General features: G+C 35.5%; 2 protein-coding genes across 2 annotated transcripts; both read right to left on the bottom strand.

Moving 5' to 3' along the window:
• Positions 1-9,126: 9,126 nt before the first annotated feature.
• On the bottom strand, positions 9,127-13,310 carry LOC105225064 (transcription factor SOX-3). The gene has a single exon (XM_011203386.4). It carries the CDS (start codon positions 11,923-11,925, stop codon positions 10,240-10,242), a length of 1,686 nt encoding a protein of 561 aa, XP_011201688.2. The 5' UTR covers positions 11,926-13,310; the 3' UTR covers positions 9,127-10,239.
• LOC105225088 (homeobox protein goosecoid-like) lies at positions 9,283-10,236 on the bottom strand. Its single transcript, XM_011203425.2, has one exon. It carries the CDS (start codon positions 10,234-10,236, stop codon positions 9,283-9,285), a length of 954 nt encoding a protein of 317 aa, XP_011201727.2.
• Positions 13,311-14,426: the final 1,116 nt, after the last annotated feature.

Genomic DNA, 14,426 nt, shown 5'->3' with positions numbered 1-14,426 from the left:
TGAATTTTAATGCAGAAGTGTGATTTGTGACTGCAATAATAACAATAACAGCAACAACAACAATGGCGGTGGCGGTGGCGGTGATGCGAAAACAAAACAACAATTTGCATGTCAAACGGCGACGACAGCAAAACTGACAAACGAAATTGGCAAATAAATTCACAGCGATGCAATCAGAGCAAAGCGACGACCCAACAACAAATGCAACAACAACACTAACTAGTGACTGGCTGTTTATTTGCATGAATGTCGAGTAAATTAAGCTGGGCAATTTCAGATATTTGTGTATACATATGTTAAGTAATTTGTTGACAAAAGCAATTTGTATTAAAAAACAATTTAAAAATAAAATAAATTAAGTTATTTAAAGAAACAACAAAAAAATTAGTTTTAATTAATTTTTTTTTAATTTAAAGTAAAAGACAACTAATTGATTTCATTTAGCTTTGAATCTGTTTTTTACATATTTAGATTCAAAATTAATTAATTATTAATTACTTTTACGTCAAATTAAATATTATTAAATAATTAGTCAGCTGATTTTGTATAATAATTAATTGAATGTAATCAAATACTTGCAATTAAGTTATCATTATTTATAAAATTAGTCAATCAATCAAATTAATTTAATCTAATTAATTTCAAAATTAAATTATATTAATTAAAATAACTAATTAACTAATAATCTCCACTTAAACTTTTTAATAAATAAAAATTAAAAAAAATTAAATAAGTTTAAGTAGAATTAATTAAATTAAAACTGAGTTGTTCAAAGTTATGATAATTATGTAAATTAAATCCCAAAAAGAAATAATTAATTTAGCTTAACTTTTTATTTAAAAAATTTTCCTTGAAAATTAATTAAAAAAATTAAAGCATAATTAATTGATATTAATAAAATAGTAAATTGTTGCTAATTAATATTATTTTTTTCGATTTAAAGAAATTAATTTCTAATGACATTTAATTAAATAATAATTAATAATAATTAAGATTAATTAGTGATTAATTTCTTTAAATCGAAAAAATATTATTAATTACCATTAATTAATTAAATTAAATTAAATTCTTGCAATTACATTATCTTTATTTCTATAGTTTATTATTCTCACTAAATTAATTAAATCAATCAAATTATATAAATTTAATTATATTGATTATCAAAATTAAATCATATCAAAAAATTCTATCCAAATTCTTGTATCTAAAACACGGCAAATGAATTGTAATAAAAATTAAAAAAGTATAATTTCAAATATTAATTTATATACTTAAGCAAAGGACATGAAATTAATTAATAAAATTTATATAATAAAATTATGAAGAATTAATTACTAAAATAGATGTTAATTTAAACTAACTCGCAAAAATATATTAACTAACTATATGTCTAATTTAAAAAAGTTCCTTGAAAATTAATTTCAAAAAATTAAACTAAAATTATTATAATTTTAATTAAATGTCGTTATTAATGCCAAAGTCATAGATAAAAAAAGCAAATAAAAATATTCATATACTTAATTGACCAAATTATACGAAATTAATTAATAAAATTTTGATGTTAAAATTATGAAAAAAATAAACAACTGTAATAGTTATGTATATAAATTTTAAGTAAAAAAAAAAACATAATTAAAATATTTAATTAAACTAAAATTAGTAGAATTAATGAAATATAAATATAATAATTAAAGTAATTTAATTTAATTAAAGTAAATAAAATTTAAAAAAAAAAATTAAGTAAAATAATTAACTTAATTAAAGTAATTAAATTTTTAATTAATAAATTAATAGCCTTGAAAGTATAAAAAATAAATGAGTTAATTAAAAAAAATCATCTTATGAGCAAGAAAAATTAAGTAAAGTTATGAATTACTATAATTAGCATATTTAATTAGTCTAAAATAAAATTGATAAAATAATTGATTATTACTTAATTATTAAACTGCGTAAAATAACATAAAACCTTCCAAAATTGAACGCAGGCTAAAAATAATTTAATTATATTTAAGAGTATGGCAACTACCACAGAATTTATATTTTGATACAAAACCTTATCATCACCTTCAAAATGGGTTCCGCAGTCAATATAAGTATGCCAACGCTCTATCCAATATTCCGTATTCTATTTATAAGGATCGGTTGGAATGACCTTCAAGCGCTTCAGCGAATTTTGTTCTTTTCGATTCCGACTCATTTTTGATGCGATTCAGACCTTCATACCCAAAACATTTACCAAAAAGTACTGAGTCGATCCATATAAGATGTTGAGATTTTCTGCTATCACTCTGATGCCAACATGAAGGTTTTCAAGTGCTATCTCCCTAACTTTATTAATGCTATCGTCATTAACAGGGTGGATGGTTTATTCACACGAGGCAAGTTTTCGATGACTTCACGATCTTCACTGAATACTATGTGGCATTCGAATAAATGTGTTCCTTATAAGGTAGACATCCAAAACTCTTCTGCAACATTTTCTACGATTCCGTTACCGTGATTTCATTGGAAACACCAAATTTTAGCAGGAAAAATTTGATCAGATGGTATTTATGTAATATTAAGGGCTCTTGACATGTATTTCATATACAAACCTCATTAATTAGAATCGCCTGGAGGAAAATTCATTTTATCAGAAAACTGGGTGTGAAATTTACTTTACAACATAATTTTCCTTACTACATATTACTGGAAGTAGTTTAAGAGGGTAGTAAAAATCGGTTTATTATATAATGTTTTCGAAGTAATCCTTTGAGCTTCGTAGCTTCTTATGGCTCAACACAACTTGGGTGTTATCAGAAAAAAGATATCTACAGTGTTGTTATAAAGGCTGCTCAGCCCAAAAGACACCGACAGGCAACTGATTTACTATACATATTGAGGGCAAAATAGATCTTAAGTCGAGGTGCTATCCTGATCTATTTACCTTATCTATACTATATACTATGTAATGATTTCCGACTAATTTTCCAAAAATTAAATATTTGAAAAGTGCTGAAAATATTACCAAACACAACAACAACAAACTATAATTTTCCTCTTACGATATTGTGTTGCTAAAAAGTATTTTTCACTCTTTCATTTTGGACAATCATCCAATTGATCGTTTATCCATTAGCCATTTTGTGATTAGACGATTTTCCGTTTAACTTTTTTTTTGTGTTTTTTAATATTTCTTTTTGTGTTTTTTTTACATATTTGCTATTGTTTTTGTCGAAGTTTTTTCACGTTTTTATATTGGCATTAACACCAAATTAAGCATTTTTATGCGCCATTGCGGCAGCAACGCCATCAAAATCGTCATAATTAACGACGACAACAAACACTAAAGCACACGAACGACAACAACAACAATAAAAAACAATGCACACATAGCAAGCACTGCTTGTGGCAATAAAATAAGTGGAAGTCGGGGAAAAATGAGCTAAGCAACGACTATCGCAGACGAATCATCAGCGCTGATGGCCGGTTGGCGGTCGGCTACCAGCAACCAACACAAACACTCGCCGCTAACAGTGAAGTGAAAAAGTGTATATGTTTGTAAGTATATATATACGAGTATGTACATATGAGATAAGGTAAAAAACTGCAAGTTTGTGAGGAAACTAATACTTTTTCCAAGCATTTTTATTTTAGTCGAATGTTGGCGTCAGCGAAAAAGTATTTTATGGCGGATTATATGTTGAAGTAAGGAGAAGGAAAGTTTAAAAGGTTAAGACAAAATGAAGAGTTTAGATATTGAATATACATATGTATAAGAGACTTAAAACATACAACTTTAATTATGGAATTATGGAATTTGAGTGGCGATAACTATTTGAGATGTCTCAAGATATTTTCTCGGCTTCAAGCATAAGACCAAATGGCAGAAGTTTAATTTCCACCTTTTTTGGTTTCCGATTTCCTCTTCTTCTTCTATACTTAGCCGATGTAACAACAGTGCGCCTGTCGTTTCTTCTGTCAGTTCAAGATACCAAGTGCATCCAGGTCCTTCTCCTCCTCATCTCTCCTTCGGAGTGGAGTCTTCCTTTTCCTCTGCTTCCTCCGGCGGGTTTTGCGTCGAATACGCTCAGAGCTGTAGTAATATCTTCCATTCGCACAACATGACAAAGCCAGCACAGCCGATGTCTCTTGATTCGCTGAACTATGTCGGTATTGCCTTAAGTCTCATACTGCTCATCGTTATATTGACTGCGGTACTCGCCGTTGCCAATGCGCAAAAGACCATAAGCCTTCCGCAAAACCTTTCTCTCGAACAGTCCTAAGGACGGCTCATCAGATGATGTCATTGTCCATGCCTCTGCACTATATAGCAGGGCAAGAATGATGAGTGACTTGTAAAGTTCGATCTTTACTTTTCACTATATTTTAAGATAGCATTGTAAGAAGTTCACGCAGTGAGTAAAGTTCTCTTACCGCCATTCACTTGGAAGTGGCCAGAAAACGATTCCTTTACATATGGCTCAAGCAACTCACAACTTACGGTCCCAGACCATGTATCTCTGGGTAGCCAAAAAAACATCTGATTGAAGGCGAGCTAAAGTGAGAAGGCGCAATATTCTTCTCCAGCGTTGTGTTTGGAACCCACCACGTTAAAAACACCCTCAATGAAAAGTAGGCAACAACCTTGCTGTTATAAGCTCGACTATAAGCTGTCTACGCCAATAAATATGAAGAAAACGAATAATAAATTACAATTCCACACAATTTGTTATCGTTATCAGAAGCCGTTGTCAAATGCCGTCGGCAATCACACAAAATTTTGATATGAAATTTTTCTTCGCGCAATTTTTACAAAAAAATCCCAAATTCACCACAAGCTCACAAAAAATATTTATATTTGTTATTTTTGTGCAAACATTTTGTTTTTGTTTTTTATTTTTATTTTTTATATTACCATCATTTTAATAATATTCTTTTAAATTAAATTTAATATAATACATAATAATTATAGTAATAATAATAATAATAATATGTACTAATATTATATATTTATAATTTATTTTACTAAATAATCATTTCTAATGATTTTTAGCATAATTTCTTATTCATACATAAATTTATATATGTATAAGATATTTTTATTATAATTATGACTTTGATTTTTTTCAGATTTTTTAAATTAAAACTAAAATTATTATTTGTTAGTTTTCCATATTATTCCTTAATAATTATATTATTTTAAAATTTTAAATTAATTTTTCTTACTTATTTTCAGACAGCGCGCGCGCATCCATACATATCATCACCTGAAATACAAAATAACGTAACATCACTTTTAATAAGTTTTCAGGCGAAAGAAAAAGGATATAATAGGAACCTCTCATATTGTGAACAAATTTTCAGTTACGAAAAGTGGTGTTACGTTATTTTGCGTTTTAAGTGACGTTATGTGATTTGATGGGGATATTTTTTTACAATTTTTATTTTTGCTTACAAATCGAATTACACTAAATGTGAAATTTGAAATTTGTAAAACCATGTTTCGATAGCTTATACCTGCAAGAATACCACTGTGAAATATTATATCAGTATTTCAAATAGTTTCTGAGTTACAGCCCTCTGAAGTGTTCTCACAAATTGCCCTTACACAGCTTTTAAAAAGTTTTCTCCAATATTACTCAATTAGCAAATTTTTTCGGAAGCTTTGACTAATTAGCAACATTTTGAAAAGGTTTAAGGAAGTTTGTTGCTGATTTGGTCGTAATTTTTTTGTGAAATATTTATACATTTATGTCCAGAAGGTTTTTAATGCGTTGACTGCCCGTTCCACCAACAATAATTTTATAAGTTTTTAATCTACCCATAACGATTTCCATACAAATTAGAATATACGAAAACCCATAATTTTTTTTACTTTGAACTCTAAAAAATTTCCTAGAAGATATCTCGAAAATTCTTCCCAAATATGAACACTTAGTATAAAAAGGAAGGTACTCCGCGTTTAATATTCCCATTTTTCTTGTAATTTTTTTTAAATTTTATTCTCATTGTCTTTCAATGTGACAAAAATGTACACGGAAATTGTAAATAGTAATACACAAAATATTTAATTATTCATCAATATTTATTTTGTCGCCTTCAAAGTAATCCCCACCAGATGGAATACACTTATGCCAACGAAAACACTCTCCATAAGCACTTTTGAGATGGCCTTCGGCTTTTTCAATAGGTTCCACGGAGTGACAATATCAGTTTGGGGAATAAGAAAAAATCATACGGAGCCAAATTTGGTGAATATGGTGGTTGACCGATGGTATTCATTGCGTTTTTAGCTTTAAATTTAGTCCGAAATTATTATAAAATATTTCAGTAAAAGTTGTTGATGTACACACTGTTTCACACTTAACGAATTTTTTTCGCACGGATGCCTTAAGTTCTGAAAACATTAATGTTTGTGTGCTCCAAACAACCTGGCTATAAAATTTTTCAAATATTTTTGTTGCATATACCACAAAAATACTTCGATTCATTTACCAACGAAATTACTAGCAACAGAATTCCATGGAAAATTACCCTCATATCTTAAGGATTACCTATAAACTTTTCCACAAAAATCGAAAATTTCTTTAAAGCTAAAAGGATTTTCATTAGTTGCTAAATAAATTGAAAAATAATGTTATTAATTCTGTAATCGATCTAAATAAGGTAGTCGAAAAAGTCTTTTCGTATTTCTAATCAAACTTCAACTTATTTTTTGTGTATTTATAATAATAAACAAATAAACAAATATTTATGTACCATTTTGGTCCACCACTTTTTGCCATTTTTCCGCTAGAAACAACCATCAGTGTAAATCGAATTTTCTAAATTGTCAGAACAGAATCGAGCGAAACATTGTTGTGCTACACGAACTGATATACTCGTATGTATGTATCATCGTCTCCGTAAACTTAACAGATTTCATTGCTAGCTTGTGTGTCATACTTCCTTTTTTTATACAAAAATGTCAAAATATAGCGAATATCTTCGTTATTTTCACTCATTTTTTAACAGCTGTAACTTTTTTGCAACTTCCTCGAATTAAGTTTTTTTTAGTTAAATAGAAAGGTGAGATTTTCCAACAATACGAGTATATGGTATGAACAATGTGATAAGTAGCACTGGAGATATACGACTGCAAAGGCATTTATTGACGAAGTATGAAAACACTTTTTTGACTTCCCAATATTTTTATGTGGTGTATACCATATAGCTCGAAATTGTAAAGTTATTCTTGCTTTAAACTCAATTTTTGATTTATTTTGAATTTTTGAAAAATTTTAGGTCATTTGTCTGTAATTTAACTGAATTTCAACTCTTTAGAAATGTTGGAAAATTGAATTTAAAACTTTGTAGAATTTCATTAATTAGCAAATATGCATTTTTCTATAAATTTGTGAAATAAGATATAAATTTCGAATTTTTTAATTAAAAATATATACAATTTCTTTTCAGAATCGTTTTATTTTTTATACACTTTTCGATATTTAAAACAATTGTATAAAAATTTTTATTGCAGAAAAGCTAAACGCAAAAACTTAAATCAATAGATTCGCTTTCCAAACACTTGCAATATAACAGTCTGAAAATCACGTGAAAAAAAATCACGCTTTGCAGAAATAAAACAAAAATTAATACGCCAATAAATATTAATAATTTCGCAAAGTAAATTAATCAAGTAATCAGAATTTTTTTATTAATTATTTTTTTAAATTAATTAATTAATTATTTTAATTAATTAATTATTTTAATTAAGTATTTTAATTAATTTTTTAATTAATTAATTAATTTTAATTAATAATTTTAATTTAATTAATTTAATTAATTAATTTTCAAGCTGATACAAGTAATAACTCTTTAATTACTTAAAATATTCTATTATTAATTAATTAAAAAATAATAATTTCTCACTAATTTAAAACAATTCAAAATGCCTTTTACTAATCGAAATATTAAAAAAAAATATTTTTATGTTAATTAAATATTGTATAACAACTCTATAATTATTCGATAATAAATTATTTTTAATTCATTAAAAAAATAATTTCTTTCCCCAATGAAAAACCTAATTAAATGGAATATATTAACACAACAAAATTTAATTTTAAAGTTAATTAAAACTAATCACTTTATAATTAATTAATAAAAAATTATTAATTAAGTAAAAAATTATTTTTAATTATTTAAAAATAAATAATTTTTCCTACTAATTTAACCCAATTCAATATTCCATATAAAAATTAATATTATTAAAAATAATAATTTCTCGCACTAATTAAAACCCAATCAAATATACCATTTACCCAACCAACGAACGTTCGCTTGAAACGCACGCTTCAACTGTCACTTTTTCCGTTGCACTTGGCATGAAAACACAATTTGTTTTTGTTTTTATTCTTAATTACAACGTTTTATTAAATGTTTTTCTGCGTTTTTTTGTTTTGTTTTGTTTTATTTAATTTTATTTTTGTTTTTACCATTCCTTATTTAGCTAAAACTCTCAATTCTCTATCACACTTGACGCATTTTCATTATTATATATGTATGTAACTAAAAACGAGAAATAAACTTAACATAAATATTTGTATATACCATATGTATGTATGTGTTTGTGTGTATGCTTGTATGCATTTAATTACATGATAAACAACTTGAATGTGGAAAAAGGGCGCACACTTATAAAAAGCTTGCCGTAAAATTACAAATTCGAAATTTTCATGAAGTTTTTGCATTGCAAAAAAATCGGGAATGTGTCTTGTTGTTGTTGTTTTGCGCATTTTGTTGCATGCGGCATGCTAGACGCTGCACGCGCGCCTCAACGCGTTCATAGTTCGCTACTTAAATGTTAACATGTTGTTTTTGTAATTTTTTAAGCTAATTTTTTTATTTTGTTTTTGTCTTTTTTTGTTGTTATAATATTTGGCGGTGCTTAAAAAGTACTTGAGGGTGTGTAGCGCGCCACAGCGCGGCGTCATTAGTCAGTTAATTTTTTTACAGTGTATTTTACTTGAAGTTGCGCCGCCGCGCCACTGCGCGCGCTTAACTTGCATAATTAATCTGCTTAATTTAATTTTAATTTAATTAATTTTTTTTTTGAATTTTTCAACTTTTTTGGGCATAAAATTAGTTGACATATTTTTGCGATTTTTTATTATTTTTTTAATTTTAAATTAATTTATTTATAATAATTATTTTTATGCACTTTACAACTACAGCTAAAACTTGTTTAATTTTATTTTTAATTATTATAATTTTCTCTTAATTACTCGGCTAAATGTACTTGTGTAATTTGTAGTTAATTTACAGTGTGGATATATCCAACAGTCCAACGGCTGCGTCGTGCGGATGGTGCAGCTGATGCGTGACGCTGTGGTGGGGATGGTGGTGGTGATGGTGATGATGCGGCGCCAAATGGTGATGGTGCTGGTGGTGATGGTGCAGCAGCGCCAACGGACCGCCAACGCCCAGGCCATCGCCACCGCCACCGCCGCCGTTCACATCGCCATGACTGCCGCCCAGGCGGCCCATCAGCGCGGGCGACACAATTGTGGTGGCGGTGGCGGTGAGCGCTGAGCCACAGCTCGCCGCCTGCAGATAAGCGCCATTCACTTGATGCTGCAGCGCTGGTGAGTGCGCCGGCAACGGCAGTGAATGCGCCGACGAGCGGCTGCCGCCGGAAGAACCTGAAGCCGTCGGGCTGGGACGGCCGCCATGCATGCCGTTCACATAGCTGTGCAGCATGCTGACGCCACCGCTGCCACCGTTGTTGTTGCTCGAGCTGCTGCTGCTATTGCCGCCGACACCGTCCAGCGACTGGCCATGCAAGCCGTTGTGCAAATTACCGCCGCCGCCACCGCCGCCGCCGTTGTGCTCTGCGTGCAACAAGCTGGCAGCGCTTGCTGACGCCGGCGGCTCCAGCTCCAATTGTGATGTTAGATGCAATTGTTGTTGTTGTTGCTGCAGCTGTTGGTGATGCTGCTGCGCCAGCTGCAGTTGTGCATGCGCGTGCGTTAGTTGCTGCGTATGTTGCAGCAATGTTGTGGGCGGGGTGGTAGGCGATGTGGATGTGGAGGCGGGTGGCACCACCATGCCATGATGTTGCTCCAACGCGCTCGTCATATCCGTTACGGTTGTGCCGGCGTTGGTGGCAATGGCATTAGCGGTGGCGCCGGCCCTGGCGGCAGCGACGTCGGAGGCATTAGTGGATGCAATTGTGGCGATTGCGAGCGCTGACTGACCATAAGCACCGGCCATTTCTCACATGTGAGCGAGTGGCGCCATCGCGCGCATCGATTGCTGATGTTGCGCATGCTGTTGCTGCAAGTCCGGCGAACTGTTCTGATAATGCATCAGATTGCGTTGATGTTCCGCAGCGGCTGCGGCGGCGGCGGCTGATGCCTGCATGCCATCGGGTAAATGATACATATTCATCAAATGATTCAAATCGGTCGTTTGTTGCGTCGCGCCGTATTCACGTTTCATTATATGATTGTTATTGTTGTTGGCGGCGAGCACAGCGGCGGAATTTTGTTGCGCTTGACTATGTAGCGGGCTGGGTGAGACCGGTTCGGATTTGATGCTCGAATCGCTCGGACTGTGACTTTGGCAGGAGACTTGTGAACCCGGTTGACCGCCTGTGAGACCGTACGGCGAACCCGGCTGTTGTTGTACATTGCTATAGGGTGAACCGGGCTGCTGTATGCTGGCATACGGTGAGGTTTGTCCACCCGACACAGTGCCGTACATGCCGTAACCGCCACTCGCCGCCGGATTCATGTAGTTGAGTGAGCCCGCAGCAGCGGCCGCCTGATGCATTTGTCCCATATCGTAACGATGATAGTTGCCCATATAGGCGCTGTGCTGACTTTGGTATGCGGCCGCGGATGGATCATGCATCATATAACCGTTCGGCATATAGCCGTTGGGTGCGCTCATCTGATACATATCACGATTGACGGCGGCAGCCTGTTGTGCGGCTGCCATCGAGCTGGCGCTTGTATTGCGCGCCGCGTTAGGTGTATTCGGTTCGTTTGGCTGCAACAATGAGCCGACACCCATTGGATATTTCTCCTTCGATTTGGTTAGCGTCTTTGTTTTGCGTCGTGGCCGATACTTGTAATCTGGATGCTCCTTCATATGCACGGCGCGCAAACGTTTCGCTTCGTCGATGAATGGACGCTTCTCGGCTTCGGAGAGGTCCTTCCACTGTGCGCCCAAACGTTTGGAAATCTCTGAGTTGTGCATTTTCGGATTGTCGGAGGCCATTTTGCGGCGCTGTCCGCGTGACCACACCATAAACGCGTTCATGGGACGCTTAACGCGCTCCGCATTCGCTTGATTCTTATTCGTGGTCGAGGCGTTATTGTTATTCACATTGTGACTGCCGCTGCCAATCACTGTGGGTACATTTGCATTTTGACCGCCAATAGAGGCGCCACCGCCACCCATACCGCTGTGGTGATGCACGCCATGATGTTGCTGTTGCTGCTGTTGTTGCTGTTGACCACCCGGCGATGTCATATGATGACTGCCGATGCTCGATTGTGTGGGACTCAAGTCGCTAGCGCTGTGCAATGGTGAACCATGTTGCTGCTGCTGTTGTTGTTGCTGCTGTTGCAGACTGGCGCTGCCATTCAGCGTATTTGCCATGCTGGTCTGCAATGAACTCAGCGGATTGCTGCCGAGTCCACCACCGCCACCACCACCATTGCCCAGCAGCGCGCTTTGTTGCTGTCCACCGCTGCTGGCCAAATGTGTGGCCATATGATGATGATGATGCTGACTCAAATGCGATTGTGTCAAGTGTGATTGTCCCAGATTCATGAGCGGTCCGAGCGCGCTATACGGCGACGCGGCATGGCCATGCAAAGCGGCGGACGCGTGATGCGGCGGCATGGTGGCATGCAAGATGCCGCCTTTCATATCCGATTCCATGGTCAACATGTTGTGTGCTGGTTGTTGTGGCGGTATAGCGTACACGGCGTTGTTGTTGTGTGTCTTATATGATTTGTAGTAATTATTATTGTAATTATTGTTGCGTTGCTAACGCTTGTCTTGCTGGCGTAAATTAGTGTGTTTGCTTAGCGTTTGGTGCGCTAAATGTTGCGTTTGGCTTTGCGCCTTCTATGTTTTTCTTAAATTTTTGGGCTTATATTGTTTGCTAGTTGAGCGCACACTTTTGTTACACTTTGTGGTAAATTAATAAGTTGTTGGTGTTTAATTTGCACTGTTTTGAAACCATTTTTTGCGCGTCAAAAAAAATTGTTATTTTTTTCTATATTTTTTTGCGCTGCTGCTGTGTCTGCGTGTGTTGGTGTAATGACTGTTTGTGTTGTTGTAGTTTATTTGCGATGAAGCTGCGCTTCACTTGAAACACGCTTGTCAAATTTTTTTCACAAATTTTTAATTTTTTCTTTAATAGTTAACTTTTTCATGTAAGCCTATGCGCGCGCTTGTCTTATTTATATGGATTTTGTTAGCGCTTTCTAAGCAAACCACTTTTTTACTCGCTATTTTAGCAAATTTTTGTTCGCTACTTTCGCAAATTTTTAATTTTCCCAAACACTGTTTCTTTTGCACCGTTACTTGCACAGGTAGCACTTCGTTTTAACTACACTCTTCCGCGCTTCACCTTCACTGCACTAGTCACCGCGCTGCCTTTTTATTCTCCGTCTTTCGCCCGTCGTCTTTGAGTGCCGTAATGCTTGTGCGTTTTTGTGCAAATTCTGATTATTAAAAATCATCAAAAATTATTTAGTCAATTAACAAAAGTATCCAAGTAAGACTTAGGCGGCTGCTCATGCACTTTTTCACTTTAAAAAATATAAATTTTCTGCATTTTTCAGATACACAATTTTTGGATTTTTTTATAAAGTTCACTTGCGGCTTCCGGCATTACACGCGTTATTTTACGTTTTTCATAAAAACAATACAATTGTTTTTTTGCTACACGTTGAGTAACAAGACGAGACGTCGTTGCGTTGCCAAAGTCTTTTGATTTCTATATAAATATTATGCTTTTTTTGTCTGCTTGAGTCTACACGACTTTGCCTTTTCAAGTATTGTGCCTACTACACTGCATGCAGGGGCATTGAAAAGTTTGTCAAAGAAATTTTTACAATTTCCGCGATACGTCAACACGCGAATACCTCCACACTGCACTGAATTGAGCACCTTTCTGTTTTCGTTCGACGAGCATGAAACCTGTTCGAGGTGCTGGCTGGCTGGCTAGAGCGCTGCTGCTGCTGCTAAGGTACAATGTGTTGAGTTGTCGCTCGTATACGAACGAATGATGCACGAAGTTGAGCAGACACGATGTTAGTTGACTCTCCGCGGGCGCGACTCTCGTGCTAATGCGTGTGTTTGTCACAATGTTAGTGGTAGTTATAGCATTAAGCAACGAAACGCTGGCTAAGCCGAAGCGCATGTTTGCTTGTTTGTGCGCAGAGTATGAGCTAACAACCCTCAGCGCGTGTGCAAGCATGCTGTCGCGCTCAAACGCGTCGTAATCAAGTATATGAGTTGGCAGAAAGAGCGCGCTTATGAACACAACACTTCTGACTAAGCAGCGCGCGCTAGAGTGCGCGAGAGATAGAGATATATGACTGACCGTAATTGTAGCAATGTGTATGCGCGCTCTTCGCCGCGCACACGCGCACACGCGCACACACACTACATTCATTTCATGCCGCTCATCATACGTATACGTGCAGCGCAACGCAAATAAATCAAATTGCCCTGACAGCGTAGAGTGACTGACGCGTACGTTACACGACGCCACTTACATAGCCTTATGTCAGTACGTCAGCTAGTGGGTTGGATTATGCGCAGCAACATGCGACAGCATAGCTTGCCGCTTTCGCTTGCTAACCAATCGCTATGCTAGCGCGCCATGGTGGGGAGGGGTTATGGCGCACGGCGTACTACTGCTTTACTGTGCGCACACGAGGCATGATATTAGTGGAGTTAATGCGCGTTGCGTTCGCTGACCCGCTCTAGCATTTGTGGCATGTTAGCGCGTTTGAGCGGTGCTGTGTAAGCGGCAGACTGAACGTCGACGTGCTTAATGCCTTTGCGGCTGTTCGCCGCCACTGTCAGTGACAGCGTACACGTACTTAACGTGGCATATACAAATATGCCGGTTTCGCAATCGATTGCTTGCCACCACCGCACCGCCACTCACACGCACGCTGCTATGTGGTGTGTGGTTGAAACGCCGCAGCGTTGTTTTCTTTTTTGGATTTGTTGGTATGTCGACAGCGTATCGTGTCGTGGCGCGCTATAAAATTCAACGCGTATTGGCTGTTCTGGATTATAGCAAACACTGTTGCCACATTTCGTGCGCGCGTTTGTGTAAATGTGTATTGGTAGCGCGCGCGTTTCAAGATATGTATGCGTCTGTGCGCGCGTTCAACGCAGTCGACGGCGTAGCATGTTGACGTTGA

The sequence above is a fragment of the Bactrocera dorsalis genome, chromosome 1 (assembly GCF_023373825.1).
Source record: "Bactrocera dorsalis isolate Fly_Bdor chromosome 1, ASM2337382v1, whole genome shotgun sequence".
Classification (NCBI taxonomy): domain Eukaryota; kingdom Metazoa; phylum Arthropoda; class Insecta; order Diptera; family Tephritidae; genus Bactrocera; species Bactrocera dorsalis.
Note: the sequence above shows the minus strand (reverse complement) of the source record. Positions and strands in the feature narration are given on the sequence as shown.

Bases quoted from the DNA above. Each gene is read 5' to 3' on its own strand.
- LOC105225088 (XM_011203425.2), bottom strand. From the start codon at position 10,236: ATGGCCGGTGCTTATGGTCAGTCAGCGCTCGCAATCGCCACAATTGCA.
- LOC105225064 (XM_011203386.4), bottom strand. From the start codon at position 11,925: ATGTTGACCATGGAATCGGATATGAAAGGCGGCATCTTGCATGCCACC.